The sequence below is a fragment of the Elephantulus edwardii genome, unplaced genomic scaffold, assembly GCF_000299155.1.
Source record: "Elephantulus edwardii isolate Elephantulus edwardi_28Jun2011 unplaced genomic scaffold, EleEdw1.0 scaffold00077, whole genome shotgun sequence".
In the NCBI taxonomy this organism is placed as follows: Eukaryota; Metazoa; Chordata; class Mammalia; order Macroscelidea; family Macroscelididae; genus Elephantulus; species Elephantulus edwardii.
In genome coordinates, this window is record NW_006399827.1 from 11,270,511 (window position 1) to 11,295,640 (window position 25,130).

Genomic DNA, 25,130 nt, shown 5'->3' on the forward strand with positions numbered 1-25,130 from the left:
CTTTATTGCTCTAGGTCCTCTGTCTGTTTTATGCTGAATATATTAGTACTTTGCTTTTGAATTACCAGGCTTTATTTAGTGCAGAGTTACGTTTTTTTGGAGAGACATTGAGAAATGCTGGCATTAAGCTTTATTCTTTTGTTTTTCATTCCAAATGGACAGACTGGAAAAAAATAATTAGATGGAATAATGTCCTCAAAATGAGAATGGGGATGTTTTTGAATTAATTAAATGGTCAGAATCCTGCACCATTTCTGATCTTAGACTGCTGCCAGAGAAGTGTAAACCTAAAGACCTAAACCCAGTCCTCAGATGGATGGAGCCTCTCGCACAGACTCTCAGTTCCTCTCACAGTTCTGATATGTTCAGTCTCCTCAGGCTCGAGCATATCAGAGATGATTAGGACAAAGTTGAAATCTGTTGTTCATATAGTCACAGTCCACTCGATGGCATCTAACAACAACAGCATTAACGTGTATAGGATGAGCTGGGCAAGTTTAGGGAGTAGCTGGACTGATCTGCAAACTGCAGGGCCTTCAAGCACAGAGGCCTTCAGATTTTCTCTCAGGCCAACTTTCAGAATAAAGCCCTTTCTGCCTCACCTCGTCCCCTATTTCAAGCCTTTACCTAATATCCACTCACCCAGGTTTGTGTTTCAAAGCTTAAGCTTCAGGGAAGCCATTCCTGACCCCTCAGACTAAGTTAGACTCCCTGATATCCATACTATCTTCAACTTCTTCACAAACATCTTGTCATCATAAATAAATAAATATTTTCATAACTGTTCTGTGACTGCCTCCCCCCACCTTGTTTGGCTCACTTCATCAGTCCTACTGTGTAGCACAGTCCCTGACACTTGTTACTATGTACATATTTATTGACTACTGAGAAAGGATTGAAGTAGAGATGCACATATACCTACATATAAATGCAAATCACACATGTGTTAAACAGGGAGTCCACATCTAGTGTTGTCCAGAATTAACTCTCTGATTTCCTTAATACCAAAATATCTCCATGTAGATAGCCTAGGTTTTTCTTAGTTTTTATTCCTTAATCCTGCTTATTTTTAGAGCTATATTTTTATCATAATGGTTATGACTACCCCTATTCAAAGGTTAAACGGGACTCTATCCTGGATTCCTAAGCTTTTGGCCTATTGCTTCTGAAGAACTGAAGGCCTTTTATTTTTTCCTGGAAGGTTTCTAGTTCCTTCCTAGCTTCTTGCCTTCCCTGTGATCTTTTATATTTTTGCAATATGCTTTTTTCCAGCTGCTCTCCTATTTCCCTTATCTACCCAATATCAAATCACTTTTTACATGTACACCCAGAAGCTATCCATAATCTTAAGAACTGCCCCACATTAGACATGCTGTGACTGTGTCTGTTAACCTCGATAACTGTATCAGTCTTCTTGCCATTCAGAAATATCAAGTTATGTTTTTAAAAATATATTTTTATAAAATAATGGCTTATGACATAGAAATCCATGAAGAATCTGTAAATCCACAGAGAATACTGATGTCAATATTTTTTTATTCCTTAATTTAGTCAAAATCCTGAGAGGATTCATCAATTCTGTTATAACTGAAAATGCATTCATATATCCTTTGGGAAAACTGCTTTCACTTTTCAGGAACTGGTATTTTTCTATTCTTTTATAGTTTAAAAAAAATATATATTTTATCTTTTCAATAATTATCATTTTTCTCCCAATGTATTTTTCTTCCAAATATATTCTTACTCCAGCAGAATGTTTTCATTGAAGTTGCTTTATTTGCTGCCCTCTGTTGTCTACTGCACAATTTTCTGTGTAACGAAAACATGCCTGAGTTTCGGTGTGGTAAACATTTTCTATTTGCAATGTCTCAGTCTTAACTAAATAACTCTCTCTTATTTTAATGCACTTTAAACTTCTCCTAAAACTCTAAAAAATTTCCAGTGACACATAAAGATTTTGTTCCACTGAGCCTGTATTATTTGAATTGCTTGTAAGGTGGCAACAGAAACAGAGCAAGATGGCAAATATGGTTAGGGCCTCCATTCACTCACTGCCTATTTGCCTCTTCCCTGTTCCCATCTTCAATGACCAGTAGCATCACTACTTATAGGACAGTCAAGACAAATGAAGAAAAAGAATGTAGAAATTCTTAAGATAACCCCCATCACTTGAATTTTAATTAGAAGACAGAACTCTTGATTCTTATTGACAGGAATTTTATCCTTCCTAGGGTTCTTATTCACAACTCTCATATCTAACATCCAGAGAAATGAAGAACACTGCCATCATATTACTGGTCCAGTGGGCTTTAGTTCTTCTGCCATTCAAATCCCCAGATCCTCTCCCATTTTGTACTCTAGTGTTTAACCTTTCCGGGTAGAAGAAGATCAATATAAATTCTTCATTGTTAAGAATCGATGGCTGTCCAGTGGCATCATTGCCATCTAGTCTTGCTGAGAAGCCCAGTAAATCTCTCTAGCTGCTTCTAAAGCTTAGTTTGTCGTCTTCGGTTGCTTTCATTTTTAATGCAGATCACTTTAGTTTCTGTTCCCCTGGGGGCTTGCAGATAAATCTTGGCAGACATGTTCAGGGTCTACAAATGAGATGCTGGAAAAGGGCGCCCACCCAGAATTTCATTGTAATAGATGAGACACCCCCTTGGTGCCACTTAAAGACTGGGTCGTCCATGTCAGTATTTATTGGTGTTTAGATCATATAGTACCTGGGTGGGAAGGAAGTATCCAGGATGAAGTTCTTATGTAACAGAGGCCAAAATGGGAGGCTTCAGTTCAGAAGCATGCTGGCTGACTCAGCCTCTTTTTTAAATAAGCAGCAGTCCGAGACTTACCCTGATCCTTCAGATGTATGATGAAAAGAAACACTGCAGAGTTTAGGTGTCCTGCATCAAGAAAGTCTAGCAGAGAAGCTGCCTATTTACAAACCAAGTGAAAAATTCCCTGCCTGATTTTCTTTTATTAATAAATATATTTATCATTTTACTGACTAGCATCTTACTAGGGCTGATCTGTAAATATTTAATGTTATTTAATGATCCTCTTCTCCCACAGTCCTTTGCTAAAGCCGAATGTTTGGCTGTATCTCATCCTGACCCCCTGTATCTCAGGTTTCCAGATATCAGAACCCTGGTTTCCATATGCAGTAAACTTTTTTTTTACACTTTAATTTTTATTTCTCCTCCTTTTGTTCAGTGGACTATGCCAGTTATTATCAGGGCCTATGGGATTGTCATGGTGACCAGCCAGATGAACTGTCCTTCCAGCGAGGTGACCTCATCCGAATTCTGAGCAAGGTAAGAACATAAAAGTTTGAGGCTTGAATCAAAACTTTATTTTTTTGACTTTTGATGATGTGGTGGTGGTGGTGTTTTGTTGTTGTTGTTTTTATGTGTGAATGAGTCAGAACTGACAAGTAGCTGACCCTCCAGCAGGTTTTCAGAAGCTCTAAATCACATGTGGGAGAAGAATGGGCAGTTTCTTACCATTCAGTTAGCTGCCTCTGAAAACACGCTGGAGGGTCAGCTATGGGTTGGTTCCGAATCAATGGTACTCTTCAACAATGACAACAAATCACATGGTAGAAGACTGTCTATATTTCTCCTGTGGACAACTGGTAGATTCACACCATCTGCCTTTGGATTGGCAGTGCAACTCTTTACCACTAGGCCACCAGAACCCCCTTTTAATAGTACAGATTATTCCAATTCATTTATTTGTCTTGTGTGTATTACTTGGTTCTCTCAAACACAGAGTAAATTCTCATTTGTTTATGATTGCTGTGGAAATTTTTATTGAAAATTTAGGTTCAAGAACTAGTTTTAAGTTTTAAAAATGGAACAGACATAATACTGATCCCGAAACACCAAACACATTGCTATCCAATCAATTCCAAATCATGTCAGTACTATAGAACAGAGTAGAAATGCCCTGTAGAGTTCACAGGCTATAATCATCACAGAAGCAGACTGCTACATATTTCTTTCTAGGAGCTGCTGGTGGATTTGAACTACTAACCTTACAGTGAGCAGCTGAGTGCTTAACCTCTGCACCACCAGGGCTCCTTAGATATCATGCTAAAACTATGCAAAATAATAACTTGATCTTTTTCAAAATCTTTTGGTACTTAAAGATCATTACTATGTTTATCATTTATTGCCTTATGGTACGATTTTAAAAATTCAGGCAAGATGAGCAATCTTGTAACGTAATTCAGTAGTGGGGAAGCTACGGATCAAGAATCATTAGCTCAGTGAGTTTGAGTAACTACTGATAAGGCCAGTTTAGTGCTCCAACCCCACATGGACACACTAACTTTATTCTTTTCCTCAGGGTTAACCCCAAGTCCCATGTAATCATCTCACAAGTAGTGTTGTTGATCATAAAAAACTGGACTAGAAACAAAAATAATTTCTAAATAACATTTTAAAACCATGAATTTATCATTGCTTATCAGTGATAGAAAAAATTGAAATATCATGAGCTACTGTTGGAGATTTGTAGCATCATCTTTTTAAACAAAGCTCATGCAAGTCTATATTAAAATGATCTAGGATAATGGGTTCTGTCCCTGAAAGAAGTTGCTTAAAGATTATTTTTTAATGTGGTCAGTGAATCCCTATTAACTTTTTTTTTAAATAGGACCAGTTTGCTCTTTAATTGCTGAATATGTGGATTGGTGGGAAATACTTCCATAAAAACAAAACTCTAGAGTCACTTGCTGCTTAACCCATCCTTTACCATTCATTCCTCTTTGTCCTCTGAATGTTAGTGCCTTGATCAGCTGTTTGGCTTGGTGTAAAATACAGCATGAAGTCCTTAAGGAATAGACCAAGTCTTATCTTTGGTACCTTTCTGCGGTTCCAAGGAATCCCCTTTAAACAAGGACAAAATTTAGGCCCAGCCCTTAAAAAGCAAGTAAGAGGCCTGCAGGCCCTGCTGAATAAAATCATAACCTTCTAGTGATTTCTTCCATATTCCTAACTCAATGCTACCCCGGTGCCATTTCAGAGCAGTTCCAATATACCAAAAATAAATTGGAAGCAAAGAAGGGAGTGGACATTGGCCTGATTGGTATTTCAAATGCCCGAAAGCAAGATTTGCCGTGTAATAGAATTTGTGTACATTACCACGCTGGCATTACAGGGGTAATCGAGTTATCCGCTCAGGTGTGACCAGGCCTCTGTTTGCCCAGAGCCTGCAGGTGAACAAATTAACTGTTTACATTGTCTGGAGGTGCCTGCAGCAGGAGGGGGGACAAAACAGAGCCAGACTGTCTGCTGGCCTTCTCCCTCTGTCATGATTATTTTGTTTGTTTTGCATGTCTTTCGCCTTTGTTAATGGCTTCTCACTGGGGTTCCCTCTCCTCCAGTTAGAAGAGGCCGTGCTGTGACCTGCCCTTCCATACAAAGCTGTCTGCAGTATTGTGTTTTTAAGAGATCCCAAGGACACAAGGAACCTCCCTCACTTGTTTTTTAAACCAGCCCTCTTCCATTACTAAAAGCTAATGATTGAGAGTCTAATTCAGTGAGAATGCCTCACTGCCCTGATTTCATTGGTTACTTTCTCCATCCTTCTGGAAGGTCTAGGGTCCATTTTCATCCCTTATATTATCTTAACACATTTCTTCTCCCAAAAGCTATTCCTGTTGCTTCCCTTCTTCAGGTTGCTAATTCCTGCAGCTCAACTAAAATGTCCCTCATAAAGCTTCATTCCAGTTAACGTTGGCTTGGGGAGCATTAGAGATTGGATTTCCCTTTGTTATATTACCTAACTCAATAAAAGTCCTCACACAGGAAGGAACCTTAAAAGGCCACCCAATCCATTTATTTGCCTCTAAGAAACATAAATGAACCAATTCAAACAGATAATAAAGGAGATTCCACTACCATTCCCAGCCATCTGTTTATTCAGAAGTTCAGTCACTCCTACTTTCTGAAATTTTTCCTCACATGAATCCTAAATAATTTACAGTTTAGCCCTTTTCTTTGTTAGAATTAGTTGTATACAACTTCTGCAGTCTACCTCACACCTGAAAGAATAGAAGTATCCCAGAGGCGCACGGTTCGAATCCACCAGATGCTCTGCCGGGGAAGGAGGGACAATCTCCTCCTGTACCAGTCAGATCTAATTTGACGGTACACGCACACAAAAATAAAAAAAATAAAAATAAAAATAAAAAAACAAAAGAATAGAAGTGACCCAAGTTTTATTTCATTCTGGAATGTGCCATTTTATTTTTCTCTCTGTTCAGTGAAACTTTGAGTCAGGCAAGAAAAACTGGCTGTTTAGGAACATGGGCAAAGTTTCTGAGAGGAAAAAGAGAAGGCAAAATGTAACTAGGCACAGCTCAGCTTACCTGGACTTGTTGCCTCACCGAAAAATAAGGAGTTGTATTAAATAGTCTCTAAGGTTCCTTCTACCTCAGACATTCTAGTTCCTACCATGATGGGTGGTGACACAGCTGACCTCCTTGGTTGCCCTATGGAAGTCTGTTCTGCTTCAGAGGAATGCAGCACAAGGTCAGAGAAGATTCACCAACAACCTGTGTTACGCAGATGACACAACTTAGATTGCTGAAAGTGAGGAAGACTTAAAATGCTTGCTAGAGAAAAATCAAGAACTACAGAATTCAATATGGATTACATCCCAACATCAAGAAAACAAATGTCACCATTGGATCATCATGATAGAGAAATGATTGAAATTACCAATTATTTCATCTTACTTGGATCAACACTCAGCACCCTTGGTACCAACAGTGAAGAAATCAGGAGAGATATTGCATTAGACAAGTCTACTGTTAGAGACCCCTCTAAAATACTGAAGAGCAATGATATAATTTTGGAGACTAAGGTGTGCCTGATTCAATGAATGGTCTTTTCAATCACTTGCTCTGCACCTGAGAGCTGAACAGTGAATAAAGATGACAGAAGAATTGATGCCTTTGAATTGTGGTTTTGAAGAAGAATACTGAATATCCCATGGACTGACAAAAGAACAGATATGTCTTGGAAAAAGTGCAACCAGAGTGCTTCTTAGAGACAAAGATGATGAAGCTTTATCTCTCATACTTTAGGCATGTTGCTAGGAGAGGCTATTCCTTGGAAAGGTAAAAAGAGAAAGAAAGGAAGATCCCAACAATAGGTTGACACCATGACTGTAGCAATGGGCTCAAGTGTATCAGGGGTGATGAGGATGGCACAGGATAGGACAGGGTTCAGGTCTGTTGTTCATGGAGTCACTATGAGTCATACTTGACTTAGTGGCACCTAACAACAACCATGATGAGCCTGATCACTGCCAAAAAAAGTTACACACACACACGTGTGTGTGTGTGTGTGTGTGTGTGTGTGTGAGTGTATTCAATTACTTGTTCAGATTTTTTTAAATCCAGCTACCAGCTCTTTTGTTATTGATCTTCATGGATGCTGATTTTCTAGTCTAATTAAATAAATATTCTGAAATGGGTAGGTTGGAAGAAAGGATGAGCCCCTGGATAGGTCAGTAAAGTGGAGAAGGCTGAGTAAGGGATGAGATGACAGCTTTGTCCTTGGGCTTCCTGCTGAACACTGCTGTCTTAATAGTTGCCAAGTATAACCCAAGATTGAAACCTAGGATCTTAGGGGCAAACTTAAGAGAGTATTTTAGTTACGTCTTTGAACAAAAATGATCCCAGAAAGAATGATCCTTTTAAAAAAATCTCCAAAGTGTTTGGTTGAACAGATAACAAAATGGCCCATCACCTGCTTTTAGGGAAACAAATAAGTACTGGTAACAAATGATTATTTACATGACCCTGAGCAAAGATACTAATATTGTTAATCCTCTATTTCCTTATCAGTGAAAACTAGAATAGCTTCTGTTCATAAAGTTATTGTGATGTGTTTATTAGAGAATTGTATAAAGTACCGGCGTCTAGAGTGGCAACTAGCATATTTTCTTATTTATAATGTGCTCACGTAACACACGTGCACATAATGTGCATTGTGCTCATAGGAAATGAGCATGCAAGGGAGCTGTGAGCTTACAAAACTGTGTAAGGCAGTGTTTGCTTTAAAATACCGCACTGTTATATTCTCCTCCCTTCTACTAACAATAAAGTCAATCTTTTGTCACATAGTAAGTATGTGTGACATTGTGTCAGCATTGTCACATAGTAGGTAGTTGATAAATTATTAGTGAACTAAGAAAGAAGTAACTGACACACATTGCCAGGGACTCTTCATCATATTTCTCAAAATCACAAAAGGTTCTGACTTGGACATAGAAAACTACACAGTGAAAACGCCTGTTGGAAATCCACCGTGTATTTGGGGGCCTGAGAGATTCCATCACTGATAGCCAAGAGATAGTTCAAACTTCTTGTACAGAGGGAGACCGAAGCATGCATCCAAGCTCTGAAACAGTAACCAGTGGCACAGTCAGCAGAAGGCCTCCCACTGACCTCCCTCAACACATCCCTACATCTCAGGCCCCATGCAGCTTCATGCTCACTTAATTCACTGAGTTCCAATTTGGGTCTTAAAATATATTAAAGGGAGATTTTAATAACGAAGCAGATCTGTGCTTCCAGCGGATGTTCCTGCATTCCCTCTTGGACCCAGATCTTTCTGAACAGCTTTCTGTGGTGCAGGGACTAAGCTTCCCTTCCTCCCCAGTGCCTGGACACAGCTCAGGCCACAGCAGGGTGTTTAGCGCTCTTCAGCGGCTCCAGATTGTGGCGCTTGTGCAGGTCTCCTCATACGTAACCAATGGCTCCTGAGAGCCTGCCTCTCATAAATTACTTCACATGATGCCTGCGACCACCACAGAATTCAAGTTTGAATAGAGCAGGAAAAAGGTGTTTGAAAGGCCTGTTCACTCAGCTGCATTTTAATTTCCTTTTCAATCTTGTCCCAATTAATTTCACAGAATTAATCTCACAGAAGCAAACTCGGCAGCATTGAGGCTGTGGTTTTAGTGTGGCGGTCGCTCTGCCTGAACATGAAATAGGAGCTAATATAAAAATCCATCTGCTGTGTTTGAAATACACACCGGCTGCTGCTCAGTCCTGTCTGACATTCCAAACATCAACAGTGAGGAAAAGTGATTTGGGGGTTAGTGGCCATCAGTACTTGGCAGGGTTTCAACAACAGGTGTACTCCAAAAATCCATTCAGCCTGGCTACCATGCATGACGGGGCAGGTGCTGAATCACCCTCCATGTGATAGTGCTGAGCCCTGGCTTGGTTCCTTTTATCTGAAGATCTCAAAGCCCTTTCTGTGGACCAGCACCTCGGTCGTCATTTGTTATACTAGGAGAAAAGAAGATGAGGCACTTCTGTTTGGTCAAAAGAAGTCACAAAGTCTCAGCTTTCAGAACATAACACTGTATTCCTGGCTCCAAGGTCTCTCATTAGAGCATGTTGACTACATTCTTCTTTCTAAATAATAACGGTGCTAATTCTATGATGCATGATAACTCTAGAATAAATGCCCATTTAAAACCTGAGCTTCCAGCTGCAGAAGTAATTTATGGCTATAACACGAATTGTCCAACAGATAGGGCTGACTTAAAGAGAAACTCTCAACTGAATTTGAAAGAAGTCTTTCACTTAAAGTAAACTGAGACAACAGGAATCTCTCAGGCTTGGATTGTGCTCCTGATAAATTGTCTTTGTTGTAGTTGTGTATAGTCAAACCAGAACCAACCCATAGCTGACCCTCCAGTGAGTTTTCAGAGGCAGTAATTGCACAGAACAAGATTGCCCATATTTCCCCCATGGAGCAGCTGGTGGCCTCAAACCACGTCTGTTCGGGATTGCAACACAGCTTCTTGCCACTAGACCACCAGAGCCCCTAAAACCACATCCAGTTACTTATTTCTATGGAAACAAGCCTTGGAAAATAAGTTTGGCAGCCCCAGTTTCCAAAATGACTGCCCCCTGAAAGAGTTATATTCAAGAGAAGGCTTAGCCCAAGTGGGAAGGCTAGGACTAAACATGGCAAGCTTTGGGTTTTCTCTTCTGCTAGTAGTGCACTAGATATGTAAAACAGAAAGCTTTACAGTCAGGGTCAAGGGTAACATCAAACATGATGCTGGATCCAACATCCATGGTGGAACCACTGCCAAGATGAAGATTTTCATAAAAACCCTCACAGGGAATAAATACCATTGTGCTCGAGGTTGAACCCTTGGACACAACTGACAATGTCAAGACCAAGATTCAGGGTAAGGAAGGAATTCCTCCTGATCAACAAAGACCCATCTTTGCTGGAATGCAATTGGAAGATGAGCAGACCTTGTCTGACTACAATATCCAAAAAGGAGTCCACTCTTCACCTTATACTGAGACTTTGTGGTAGTGCTAAGAAAAGAAGTCGTACATCACTCCCAAGAAGAATAAGCATAAGAGAAAGAAGGTGAAGCTGGCTGTTCTGAAATACTATGAGGTGAATGAGAATGGCAAAATTAGTTGCTCTATCAGGAGTGTCCTTCAGATGAATGTAGTGCGCTGGAATTTTTACGCAGCCACTTTGATAGACATTGCTGTGGCAAATGTTGCTTCAACAAACCAGAGGACAAGTAATTGTGAGTTAATAGAAGACATGAATTTTTTTAAAAAGAAAATATGGTGCTATCAGATGATCAAGGCCTTATATGGTCAAGGATATACCAACTTTGTCACCCAGATTGACCATTAGCTTCCAACATTGAGCTGAGGTGGCTCCAAACCCAACTTCTAGTTATCTGAAGATAGCAGGCCTGTTCCCCACACACCTGGACTAGGTTAGCATAACACACTGGTTGTTATCATGAAACTTTTAAAGCCCAATATTCCCTACCTATTTCCCCGAAGAGCAACTTAGGAAGAATATAGCCCTTTCCCCTCGAACTCAGCCTCTTCAAAAGAGATTTGCATGTTATAAAAAATTATCTGAATGCAGCAGTACTTCCTCTTTTAAGTGTGCTTAGTTGCATGTGACAACAACCCTCATAAAAACAAATAAGTTCATTCCTTCAATTGCTTTAAATGAAGGATTTTGTTAAAAAAAATTTTTTTTATTTCAAGACTCTGAGGGAAAAGAGGTGTTTGGTGACATCTAGTGTCCATTTAGGACTTCCTCAGGCACCATGCCCTCTGCATGGCTGAGTGGGGGATGGGTGAGGAGGTGTATCCGAGATAATTCAGGGGTAGTAAGTGGGTAGAATACAGGCCTGGGGCACAGATTGCCCAAACAGTGTGATGAGGAAACTGATTGATGTCTGTCAAAGAACTTGTTATTCACCTCTGACCTAACCAAAGGGGGTGGGAGAGGGAAATACTATCAGAAAATATCTTTTCTTATTTATGATGATACCAAAGAGAAGCAGAAGCTGTCCCCACCACCCCATTTCATGTTAACAAGCAGGTCAACATTGTGCTGTGATGACGAAGATGATGATGATGGTGGTGTTTTCTCTCATTAATAATCCCTATGGGAGGCTATGGAGCTAGGAGATGGGAATAGGATTTGGGGTCAGCTGGAAGGCAACGGTCATATACCGGTCAAATTCAGTAGAGGCCATTCCTTTCCCCCAGACAGGAACCAATCGTCTAGAACAAACCCTGGCAGCCTCATTCCTTCCAGGTAATTTTTATAAATGAGGGGACACCCATTCCCAGAGAGGACAAAAGAGAGAAGGTGTACATATTTGTGTATGTGTGTGTATATACAGGCATGTAACCTGCTAACAAGAGGCCCAACTACATATCAGCTCTACTCTCCAAACATAATCATGTGTTATACAACCCTTTTTTAAAAAACAAAACAATGATTTTTTTAAACTTCTTACCCCTCTAAGCTCTTGTCCTAGTTACACACACACACACACACACACACACACACACACTCAGCCAGGTGGAAAGTCCCAGACCAGAGAATTAACTACAAGACCCAGACAGAACTGTTTACCTAGAACCACATAAGCAATGGCAGGGTTAGGTTAATGCTCAGAATCACCCAATGCTTTATAAACTCCAGTGTAAAAAATTCCAGCCATTTATTTTGCAGTGAATTTATAACAAATGCTGTTAAAGGCTTCGTCTTTTGACAGAGGTAATAATAAATTCACTGTTAAAGACGGTAGTTTAATTCCTTATACCTCCAATACTGCACAGAATAAACCATATTCATCACTGAGTAATTTTTTACCACATAAATCTTTAAAACTAACTGGTGAAGGCTGTTGAGATGGAAATATTGTGAATTTATTAGATATGCCCATGTAGTATTGGATTCAAAGGTTTCCATTCGAATATATTATGGAGAAAATTTGTGTCTTTAACTATGACATTCCCTCCATTTCCCACCGCCAGTATTATAATAAGCAGCTCCTCCAGAGTCAACTGCACATTTATTAGACAGAGATTTAGTAATAAACTCCTCACTAACCTGCCAAAGAGGCTGGATGACATTTTGGTGAGGTGCCCTATTTAGAAGGAGTCACAAAGCTTTGTTTCTCTGTAATTATTTTCTCACAAGGAATTCAGCCTTCCCAAACCTGTCTGCCAGTGTTTCCTATAGTGTATAGGTTCAGCTCTACAGCCAAACCAGCAAAATATTGGGCAAATTATATTGCAAACATGTCTGTGCAGCTTACAGGAATAGTTATGGGATAGTTGAGATAATAGGTTAGAACACACTGGACAGAAGAGCTGGGATTAGCAGACATTTCCAGAGGTATGGTACTTAAATATAATTTTAAATTGTATTGATTCTTAAACTAGAAATAATATACAATGGGTTTGGAAAATTTTCTATTTAAAAACTTTTCTTTTTATATATATATATATATATATATATATATATATATATATATGACACATTCAAGACACAACTAGGCCCTCAGGTTTGAACACAAATTCTCTTATTCTTACCAGGCAAATTTTAGGGAGAAATATATGCCCAGTGGGTTAGAATATTCTGAATCTTTCTTATGGTTTCTAGTGAACTGACATTTAAACTAACCAACTGGTTATATCAAATTGTAATTCTCTCCAGTTTCATTAAGGAAGCATTAATATCTCTAGAATGAAATTTTTTTTTTATTTTAGATGCAGAAATGCCCATCACCATTTTAACAGATTCAGCTGTTTCTCTGTTCCCAGTAATATTCTGGTCTTTGGAAAGAGTTCCAAATGCTGAAGACGTCCAACAAGCATTGTGAACTTTAAGGTTTTTTGTAAAATAAAATAAAATAGGTTTCTGTTAAACAAAGGAGAAAAATCTCCTGGCAGTGCAAGACTGCAGCTCCGAGAATAATTGTTAAAAGACAGAACCCGGCTAGAAAGATAAGCATAATACCAGCAATTAATATTCAGCATTTCACATTATAGTGAAGAGGATGTGTTTTTCTTTGTGATGTGGCTCATAAGCTAAGAGGGTTGGAAGCCAGACTCTGAGCTCTGTCTTTTTTTTGTGCAATGAGGATTAAGGAGGAAAAAAACAGCAACAACAACCCTGCTCCATCTGTAAATGAACAAACATCTTGATTTTATAGCTATTTGCTTTGTAAAACTGAGGAATGAAACAAAAATTACTGGATGCCTAAGTAACACTTTAATTCTGAATTCATTTACGCTGTAGCTATGTAGTTGTCACAGACCATAATGCAGTATTTAATTAAAATAACAGAAGTGCATCTAGATATGTCCTGGGGTAGCTATCATCAAATTATAGGCTGTGCCATCCGTATTTTATTTATGAAATGGCAGATTTCAAGGTGCAACTAAACTAATACTAAAGTAGTAAATGTATTAAACCGGCATTTTTCTAAATGCTACCTTCCCTGCACCCCCAGCATGTCTAAATTTTTCTTCTTTCTGTGACTAGATTTTTAAGTTAGATTATTTTGATGATGATAAAGATCTCCTTGTCCTAACATTCCTTTTCAGCTGTTGACCTCCTAAGTCTTCTGCCTGTCTGTTGTCATGGAAAGGCTTGGGAAGTTTCACAAGAGCCTCAGCAGACATGGTACAGCTTAGGCAGAACTTGGAAGTAAATTCCAAGAGGGTATGAAAAACCTAAAACCTTTTCAAGCTGTGTGCCTGTTCTCACAGAGGCTCCCTTGCACCTTTTCCCCCACCTATAAATACCCGTTACCGTTTACACGCTTGCTTGCTCTACTCTGTGGATATTCACATGCAGACATACTGCTCCTTTTCATAAACGCATAGCATCTATCTTACACGCACCCACCATCTATCTCCTCGTTCACATTGGCTGTCCCATCCACCTCCTTGTCTGCAGAGTTATGTTCAGCAAGGTCCCGATTTATAGGAAATAAATAATGAAAATGGAACGGACTTGGAAAGATAATCGAAACATTCAAATTGTTATTTTTCACTCTACTTTCCACAAACAGAGCATCTGTAAACACCTAAAAAAAAAGGTGGTGGCTGTTCCTAAAAAGCAATGCCTCATAGAACACTCTGATGGAACAGATCTGCACTGTCTCTTTCCTGTTTGTTCTCTCCTGCTTTTTGATGCATAAAGATCTCACCATTTTTAAATGGCAAATTACGTTGTATTATTATTTTCGTTCTTCCTGCTTCTTCTTTGGCTCGTCTATAATTACAAATTCTTGTCATAATTTACCCTTTATAAAATAATCCTGATAATTACAGAACTGAAACAGGAATTGCAATCACCTTTTTAAAGGAAATAACCCTTGTGGTTCTTGTATAAAGATGTTCTGATAATTGTAATCATCAGAATACAGCCCAATCCAGCAGCAAGGATCTTTTGAAGAGTTTCCTATACACACTTGTAATTATTTTAGCCCCTTTCACAGGTCACATAGAAAGTTAATTTCAATTGCTTCTAATTTCCGTCCAACAAGAGTGCAGTACTTTAAACCACCCAAAATAATTGGATTCAAAACAAATTTAGGAAATTGAGTGTGTTAGAAAGCAAATAAAAATATCCTTTTGGTAAAGAGGAGGGTGAGAGTAGTAAAAATGGCCTGGGTTTTTTTCCCCCCTCTCTTCTTTCCCCTTCACAACTTTGCCATTAAAGTTGCACCTACAGCTAGAAGTTTGTCCGTGAAAAATGGTCATTTTGTTTCTCTGCTCAAAGAATGTTATTAAAATGCTAATTTAAAAGAAAAAGGAGTTAAATATCTAGCGATGGTGCATTCTAATTGCAACCATAATGAGCTCTCTAAATGTGCGTGCCCCTGACACACACAGAGCATAAACAGCAGTAAACAGATCATTAGTACCCGCGTTCATTTATTCTGGCGACCTTACCATGACCCCACCGAGGGTAGGGTGAAAAGCAGGTGGATCTGGCTGTGACACCCCCTAGAGGGATCCAGGAAATGAAGCTATAAGCGGTTGTCATGGAAACGCCTATGTGTGCAGATGATGTAACACACCGACAGGCTGTAGGGCTTCGCAACTGGGACGTTGCCGTTCCCTCGCCGGAACAATCTTGAGGATTAAATTATTCATTTCTTTAATTCACAAAGCAAAAGGAATCCTAATTTTCTTGGTGATGTGCAACTCTTCCCATTTGTTTAGGGTCTGGAACATGGTGACTTGTCATCATCCCTTCTTTCTGTAAAACCCACCCCAGCTTCCTACGTTCCAGCTCCAAATCGCTGAATCTGGCATAATCAAATGGGAAAAGGCCATGGAGACCTGACATCCAACATTTGTACTTCAGAGAGAGCATACGAGGTTCTAGGCTAAAATGAATACAGACAGTTTCACATAGACTATTCATATAGACAGGGCACATAGACCAGGGACTAAATATAAACCTGTCCTGAGTTGAGCTGGCTTTGTTATGAGCAGGGCAGAGTCCAGGCTCGCCCTGGGACCTACCACAGCCAATACCTGAGGTAGAGAGCGTGAAGCAGGCAGGCACTAGCTCCAAATGAACACATAACACATCACCCCAGCAAGGTGCAAGGAAAAAGAGATAAGAGGAGATGAGCATCTGCTCACCCCTCCCATGTCCAATTGAGAGAATTGAGATTAATAAAAATAATTCTTAGGAGAATGATTTCGCTCTATTCTACCCTGTTTTGCACCAAACAACCTCAATAACCTTACAGCAACAGTAGAATAACTTTTCTTTCTTTTTTTTTTCTAAAGGAAACTGAAAAGACGATCTCTGGAAATTATTTTAAAATAAAAAATATCCCAGCCTGCATCTGCCCCCCAGCCCCCCTCCCCATTGCACTTTAGATGAACCTGTGATATTGTAGCAATGGCCCTTGAAGTGCAGTGGGGAGGTGATTTAGGAGAATATTAAAGGCAATGTGGAGATTCAAGGCGCCTCTCTCAGGGAGATCTGGAGAAATACGCAGCACAGATGGGCCGAGCAGATTAAACATTTCCGTCACATTGTTTCCAAATTGTGTTGTGGTGCCTGAGGCTGGTACTGCGGTCAGAGCAAAACAGAGCAGTGCAGAGCTGCGAGCTGCGCAGTTTATGGAATACATATTAATACGCCGGTCTCACATGGTATCACAATTCTATCAGCTCCAAAATGGTGCTGTCTCTATTGTTCCTGAATTCTGCACTTGGCACCTTGTTTTCTCCCATCTGCAAAGTGTTTACTTTTTCTTCTACCCATTCTCTCCTCTTTAGGTAAAGTTCAAGTTGCTTGTTACTTTATCTTCTTCCTTACAGGCCTGTTTCACCTTCCCTCTTGCTATATCACATCTTGGAATTTCTCTCATACTCTTGCACACCACTCTGTTTTGCAAGAACGTAAGTCATCAACAGCCACCAGTTTGTGCACAGCCATGCATGCTCCCCTTTCCTTGACACACGTTCTCCTGTTTAGGACATAAGCTTCAGACTTAAATCCAAACATCAAGGCCCTCATTCTCAACTGTATTCAGACCCTCATGTTGCTGACATATTCCTCTTATCCTTAGAAAGCTGAGATGCCTGTCACGGCTGCTTTCACTGACCACACAGCCTTTCCCTGTCTCCTTTCCCAAATCCAAGTCTGTCTACCTCCAGATTCACAGGTAGCCTAAAAGGTAACAGTAAATAAAAATGACTCAGCAGAGGCAAATTTTACAGATCATTTTTTATTATGATTTCTAGACCAAAATTCTGAATTTATGAGTAAAGAGATAATGATTGTCGAGAACTTAAGTGAGGTTGTAAAACAAGCAAGAGAGTCTGCCAGGCTGCCCTCAGCTTCCGCCAAGCACTGAGCACTGATCCTGTCACAGGTTTTAACTGCACCAACCTACCATTCACCCAACTGACCATTTCCTCTCTCCTCTGGAGAATCTCTGCGTGAAATAATTTATGTTCACATAACTGGCACCTGTTTGTCTTTTGTGACCAATTCCTGCTCCCATTTTTATTTTTTTTATCAACATGTGAAAGAATAGTGCATTGGAGCCCTAATTAATAACTTACAATATCTTAAGAAGTGTTCCCTTTCTAAAGCCAGGTTTTAGGAATGGAAAAATTGTGAGCCAGTCCAGAGTTAAAAATATAAAGTTTTACTGACCGTAGAATAATATGAGCTACTCTGCTTAGGAATTCAAATTTCCGAACCTTACAAATAATAATGTATGATGCACAAACTCTAATAAGAGGAATAAGCAATCTTAAACCAATAATTCTGTGATTGATTGATTGGCCTTTCTCCTACATATATCAAGCATTTATTGATCTTTTGTGTTAGGAGCTGATTGATTCTCTTAAAGAGGAATTCTTTTGTTTACAGGAACTATATGGTAAACTTCAATGGTTAAAAGAACAAAAATAAGATGTTTCTGGGCTTCTTGTCCCACAGTTTATTAAAGCCCAATTCAATGTAAAAAGAGAATATTTCTGCTAACATTCTCAGGAGAAGCAGCAGCAACAAGCAACTAGTTCCAAAACCCACTGTGTTGATTGGAATAGAAGTTTTTAAGATGACACCACTTTAAAGGCACAGTGAAAGAGGAGCTCAGGCAGTGAAGAGGGAACAGACTGAGCAACTAGAAGGTTGAAGCCTATGAAACACTGCATGGAAAGAACTAGGTTCCACTGTTGTGTTTTGTTTTCATTATCAGGAGCCCGTTTATAATAGGCTGGAGGTGTTTCAAGTGGTAGAGCTTTTCCTGGTCTTTTAGTTCCTTTAGTCAACTGGTGATGGACTATACTGTGACCACCTACTATTTTTATGTAGGAACCACAGTGCTAGATCCATACAGCCTGTCTCTTCATTTAGGGTTTAGCATAGAAGGAGTAAGTGTAGTTGGCATAATGGTTGATCTCAGTTTTCTTCCTCAATTTCCAGAGGGAGATGCCATAAAAGGTCCCATATTACCCAACAATCTCAACCTTCTGGGGATGTTTACCTATATTGCCACAGCCCAGCTCCAAGCCCAGAGAGCTCTTTCACAGTATTTAAGGGGACTTTAATTGACACTTTGTATCAAATCCAGTGGGAAAAGACCATTGTGTCTTTACTCCAGAGCATTAATTAGTTCATAAACAGTGGACAGTCACAGAACCCTCTGAGAATCTAATAACCTATCTGAGCCTCACTCAGAAGACTGACACACATGTGCACACATATGTTACACCAAGTTCAGGGAATTCCAATTCCTTAACATCCATCTACAGACAGACTAGGGTTCACAGACTCTGGTTTGAGAATTTTGTCCTAGAGGATGGCGAGTTCCTTTTGTTGCAACAGCCTGAGATTCACTGAGCCTAGAAATTGAATTCTCATCCCAAGACAGGATGGTCATTCCAGGTCATGTCTGTGCTACTCCAGGGGAGCCATGGAAGCGCTTAGACAAATAGGAACCAGCAGGGAAGAGAGAAATTAAAATGTAGCAATCATGGAGTAGGAGTATTTAATCTCTTTTAAGGCTTATGATAGGCGCCTGCTGGTCCCCACTCTTCCTCTGGTATCCCCTGACACCTACTGACAGGGTATTTCTGCAGCACCACACAGGAACTCAGGGCCCTGTAACAGGCAAATACTGAGGAGGTCCATGATAGTCTTGAAAGCATAAACCGCACTAGGGAAACCACTTGAGGCAGAGTCAAGCTGCGCAACATGCCTGTGGTTGGTGGCCATACTGCTTTTTGTTTCTAGAATTTACTCTTCTTTTTATGGCAGGTTTGGCAGGGTTTGTTTGCTTGGTTTGTCTGGTTTTTTTTACTTATTGATAAGAGATTAGCAGCATAAATCCTTTTATGGCAGTATGCAACCTTCATAAACACTTCTGCTTGTTGCTAAAGGTAAGAGCTGCTCCAATTTCAGGTTCACTGGAGACTCCATTCCTCCAGACAAATAGGTTCTTAAAACTATGTCTCTTCCCCTCTTTCTTTCTCTCTTCTTGCTCTCTTTTTTCTCTCTTTGCTGTTGAGTCTGAACTGACTCATAGCTGACCCTGCTGTGGGTTTTCAGAGGCTTGTAAAGCACACGAGAGGAAATTGTCCATCTTCTCTCACAAAGAATCTGGTGGATCCGAACTGCTTGCCTTTGAGTTGGCACCACAACACCTTACCCACAAGGCCACCACAGCTACTGTTTCACCTGCACAATGGAGACCAAATAATTGTTCTTCCCTTTAAAAAGCCCTTCATTTTGGAGTTTCAAGGAGTCAGTACTAGTACTGAAAGGGATTTTCAAGCCAAGAAATATCCATGATGAGAGCAAACCACATGTGCTTCCTTCCAGTGAAAAGTTTCTTTTAAAAATGGCAAGAAGCAAGCACTGATGTGAAAGGATTCTGTTTGTTATTGTTGTTTAGTGGCTATTTATATTCTTATCCAGAGCAACTATCATCAACAGTTTTGTATCATGAACATCCGTAGCTTTAGCTGCCCACACACAGTGCGTATGGAATTAACCAAGGGAAGTCCTGTGTACTGTTGACTCTTCTGTCCTAACATTGTCACATATAGGTGTAGTTACCAACCTGGAGGGTAGATCTACTTCTGCACTAAGGGCTTCAAGTTTCCTGCAGCTCTTTGAGCATTATTCCAGTCTTGCCAAACATCTGGGCAAAAAAGAAGTCAGACTGCACTGAAAACATTGGTCCAAGGAATTTGGTTCCGTCTGCCACCCTAAAACTAAAATCCAGGAATCAGCAACTTAACAAAAATGCAGTAAATTAGCACCTCTAGACAAGAGCAGAGTTCATTCAGAGCTGAGGTCTGCCTGGCTGAGCCAGTACTCTCTCCATTTTAATAGTTTAATAAAAATTAGCATAATTAACGAACATCTGTATGATCCAGAGTGGTGCAATTTGGCACTTGGAAACGAGGGCTTAAACATGATTGCTGTGAGTTTAATGTTGTTTTAATTCTTTTTGGCACTGTGCAGTGAAATAAACGTTTGGTGGTGATAGTTCTCGGCCGGATCTCATTTGCATTTTTCTCCCTTTGATTATGAGCAATTGTGGACTCCCCAGCAATTCATCAAAGTAGAAATTATTTTAAAATACCTCGTGGTGTTCAGGCTGGGCTAGAGCAATGCATGGGGGGTGATAGTGGAAGAGAAAGCTAGAAATTTTCCATTCATGCTTTGAACATCTCAGCCCTGCAGTCCTTTTTGGGTATCCAGCCAGGGGATAAAATCTGGAAAAGACAGTTGGATCTTTAGACCTGTAGGTGCTTTGATTAAACTCCCAAAGCTCCCACAGCAGGAGACATATGGTCTTTGAGACTGTGCCATCTCCTCACACTTCTGCCACCTCTTTTGTTTTGAAGGACAGAGAGCTGACAGCCCTAATACCAGTTCTTACCACTGTGATGAAACTACTTTGTCTGCAGTAGGCATGGTCAATACTCCACTCAAACAAGAGAGACCTGACTGAGGACTCAGGCTTTGCAGATATCCTGCAAAGTTTTCATCTGCTTCCTATGTATACCCTCAAGTTGGCAGAGAGGATTTCCCAAGATGCCAGTCCCTACTCTTGATGTTAATGCTCAAGGGAAATGCTTCAAAATACAAGTCAAAATTAGGACCCTAATTGGTCCCTCACTAAGAAGACCTTCAATTACATGGATAGACAGAATGGCTTCAACAATGGTCTCAAACATAGCAACAGTTGTGAAGATGGAGCAGGTCTGGGCAGTGTTTCATCCTGTTGTACAGAGAGGGTCACGATGAACTGGAACCTGCTCGAAGGCACCTACCAAGAGCAGTCATTCCCCACGGCCCCTGCTGGTGATGAACATCACAGCATCTGGCAGGTAGACCACACTTCATACCTGTTTAAACAAGCTGACTTTCCTCAAAGACTGCCAGGCAACTACAGAAAAGCTGAAGCTGGTTGTTTTGTTTTGGTTTGTTTTTTAGTTACAGTAGAAAGGGAAGATGAAGTATTCATTTCTCCTTCCGAGCAAGGCCCTATAGGCATGGATGTTCCAGCAATGTGGTAAGCGCAGACAGCAATGTAAGAAAACTTAAAGCAGAAACTCCCTTAGCTTCTTGACTTCAGTATTGGAAAACAGATGACACCATAACCTGAACCTGGAAGAATTTTAAAACATCCTGATAAGTTGGACTAAGGAATTCTGGCTGACTATTAAGCAGTGCAGACTGGAGGGGTGGGGGGTGATGGTGGGATGCTGTCCTAGCATGTGAAGTAAATGAAAAGGTGGATATACAGATCAGAGGAGGCGGGGTAGACACATTTATTTATTTATTTAAGACTGATTTTAAGAAGATAATTCTTAGGTCTTTTAAAGATCTCACTTCTTGTGGCATTTCACACTCATGTCATAGTATTCAGGGACCTTTTGGGGAAGATGGTCTCCAAAGGCAGTTGCTCTCTTCCTGCCACAGCCAGTTCAGTTACCAAGGGAATATCTTGGAGTTGGATGTAGCTAAATCTGCTCAAGTGAGAGTATTAATCCCCACTGTTCCCTTAATTTCTTCATAAACTTCACTTGAGATACTTACTTGTCCTCCCTCCGTGCTAAACCACAGCATAGAAAACCAATGAGGTCCCACCCTCACAGATCATTCTGACTGGTGACTGAGATGAAGGCAGAGAGATACACAGACTGTGGACCATATAGCCAAAGTGCTCTACTCGGGCATAGCACATCAAGGAGAGGCTTCCAGAGCACAAGAGACCTAGGATTGAAATATGGCTGCTGCTTATGAGCAAGCCCCACAAAGGGTAGAGGGAATAAAAAAGCTAACCAGACAGCAGAAAGTTTCTGAAGTGAGAGCCAGTGGGCCATGAGAGCAACTGAAAGCAGCTTTCTTCTACTGAAAGTAAAAGAAGTTGGGGGATGAGTAACTCTGCTAATGACAGGAGCCAGGTCACACAGGGCCATATACACCAAAAAAACGTTGACTGCGGACAGCAGAATTTCAAGCAGAGTGATATTGTCCATGTGTGTTAGCTTCCTAAACTGGAGGGACCAAGAATAGAGATACAGAGGCCAATTCAGAGGTTGTTTCTGTAGTCATTTATGAAGATGACAGTGACATTCCATAAGGTATTGGCAGTGGAAATGGTGGACACATTTGAGGAATATTTTGGAGAGGCAAACAGTAGGACTTGGGAGTTGACTGGAAGAAGGAAATGAAATCAGGGAAAATTCCTGAGTTTCTGACTTGGGTAACTGAATATAGTGGTATCAGACATTGAGATAACAAGCACAGGAGGTGAAGATTACTTGAAAATAAAGATTAGAGTGGGTGCAATGGGTTGAATTTAGGACATACGTACGTAATCTGTCACATGGATAACTGGTGATCCATCAGAAATTGATGATGAGCAAACACGTAACAATCAGAATACACAAAAAAATATTTTTCTGGTACTTTTAGCAACAGTCATAACAATGTTCAACTAGTGTTCTTCCTAAAAGCTTTTCTGTGTCCAAAGGCCATGTCCTCAACACTGTGGGACCAGCCCTTCTTTTAAACCCTTTCAGTCCCTTTCTTCTTTGTTCCTCCCTTGTATCTGGTGGTAGAGTACATTGGGTATTGAGCTGCTCACTGGAAGTCCTAAAGTTCAAATCCACCAGCTGTTCTGAGGGAGAAAGGTCAACAGTCCCTTCCTGTTAAGTTTCTTGTTTTTTCTTTAAATGCTATCTCTGGTGCCGTGGCCTCTTCTAAACCCAGTTTAAACTTCTGGCAGTTCCCTGTTAGTGTACTCTTCTAGCCACTTTGGGATAATCTGCAGCAGCAGTTTTTCAGAGGCAGTTAATTACATGAGAGGAGATTCCTCATCATTCTTCTGTGGAGCAGTTTGTGGTTTTGAACCACATACCATTTTGCACATTACCAATTCACAATTCCTTACCACTAAGCTACCATTCCATAGTCTTCGCAGTCACTTGCTATGCGTCAGAGAGCTGGACAGTGACTACGGATGATAAAGAATTGATACTTTTGAACTGTGGTGCTGGAGAAGAGTGTTGAATATACCATGGACTGCTAGGAAAACAAACAGGTTTGTCCTAGAGAGGGTGAGACCAGGCTGCTCCTTGGAGGCAATGATTCTGAAGCTCCATCTGGCCTACTTTGGACATGTTGCAAGGCAGGGCCAGTCCTTGGAGAGGGACATCATGCTTGGGAGGATAGAGGGACAGCACAAGAGAGGAAGGCCCTCAATGAGATGGATTCATTCAGTCAGTGTGGTAATGGGGGTAGGTGTGTCAGAGACAGTAAGGTTGGCACAGGATAGAGCAGGGTTTAGGGCTCTTGTACATGGGATTACTATGAGTCACAAGTGACTCAACAACACATAAGAACAACAACAACAAGCCACCATTCAAGGCATTGATTAGTACTGTTGTTGTTGTGTACCATAGAGTTGGAACCAACCCATAATTGACCTTCTGGTGGGTTTTTCAGAGGCAGTTAATTGCACGGGAGGGGATTGCCCATCCTTTTCATGTAGAGCAGCTGGTAACCTTGAACCACATGCTTTTGGGATTGCAGCACAGCTTCTTGGCACTAGGCCACCAGAGCTCCACTTCCTGTTAAGATTTAGAGCCTCAGAAACCCAACAGAGGGTCACTATGAGTCAGGACTTGATGGCAGAGAACTGTTATTGTCATTATTGTTGTATCTCCCAGCCCGCCATCTCTTCCCAGGTTGGAGCTTAATGTTTAGGCCACCTACTATGTACCAGCTTTTCATTGTTTTCACTTCTATGGTGTCACTTATCTTCCCACAACATGGGGAAAGAAGGATATTATCCCTGCTCTCACAGATTAGGAAGCTAAAGCTAGGAGAAATTAAGGCCACACAGCTACTAAATGATCGAGCAAGGATAGATCCCAGTCTGTCTGACTCCAGAGCCCATTATTAGATGTAAGTTCCCAGGGAACAAACATTGTTCTGATCCATCATTATATATCTCATGGGAACTCAAACAGCACTTTGCACGAAAGAAGATGCTTGGTAAATATTATTGATTTGAACTAATACCTCGCCTCCCTCCTTCCCCGGATATCTTCAGTGTTCTGACATTTTAGGATGAACCCACTTTCTCCAGGCCTCTCCGCTTGGTGAAAGAAAGACTCTAGGCTTAGTAGTGGCATAAACATTTGTTCTGTCTGTGCTGAGCTTTCAGTGTAGACAGGAAGGTGACAGAATGAAAGCATAGTTTGCTTTCCTCCTCTAGATGATTTTTTATTAATAATCACATCAGGGTTATTAACAATTTATACCCCTGGTGCCAGCAAAGAAACCACCCACCAAAATCTTCCATGTCCTAGAGAAGATTAATGGACTCATGACCAAATTCTAACTGAACCAATCTCTTTTCATTTTTTAGGAGTATAACATGCACGGCTGGTGGGTAGGAGAACTGAACAGCCTTGTGGGGATTGTGCCAAAGGAGTATCTTACCAGTGCCTTTGAAGTGGAAGAAAAATGAAGCGCAGGTATCAGAACCATTGTCAGAAATAGCCCTTAGGTGAGTAGATTTGCCAGTCATGCCTTTGTCTCTTTGGGAAAGATGAACATATCAGTGAAGCCTTTCTTCAATTCTAAAAGTGATGCTGATAATTCACCACTGAAAAAAGGAGGGACTGGTCCTTGGAGAGGGACGGCACAGGAGAGGAAGACCCTCGATGAGATGAATCGATTCTGTGATCGGGGTGGTGGGAATGAGTGTGTCAGAGATGGTGA

At 40.6% G+C, this 25,130-nt stretch overlaps 1 protein-coding gene and 1 pseudogene across 1 annotated transcript in view; both read left to right on the forward strand.

The window, feature by feature from the left end:
* Nucleotides 1-24,876, forward strand: part of SKAP1 (src kinase associated phosphoprotein 1) — a 389,237-nt gene extending 364,361 nt beyond the window's left edge. Inside the window, exons 12-13 of the mRNA XM_006889464.1 lie at nucleotides 3,211-3,311; nucleotides 24,775-24,876. Of these exons, the coding sequence (XP_006889526.1) occupies nucleotides 3,211-3,311; nucleotides 24,775-24,876 (203 nt within the window). The remainder of the gene's footprint in view (nucleotides 1-3,210; nucleotides 3,312-24,774) is intronic.
* Nucleotides 10,130-10,585, forward strand: LOC102847474 (annotated as a pseudogene).
* Nucleotides 24,877-25,130: the final 254 nt, after the last annotated feature.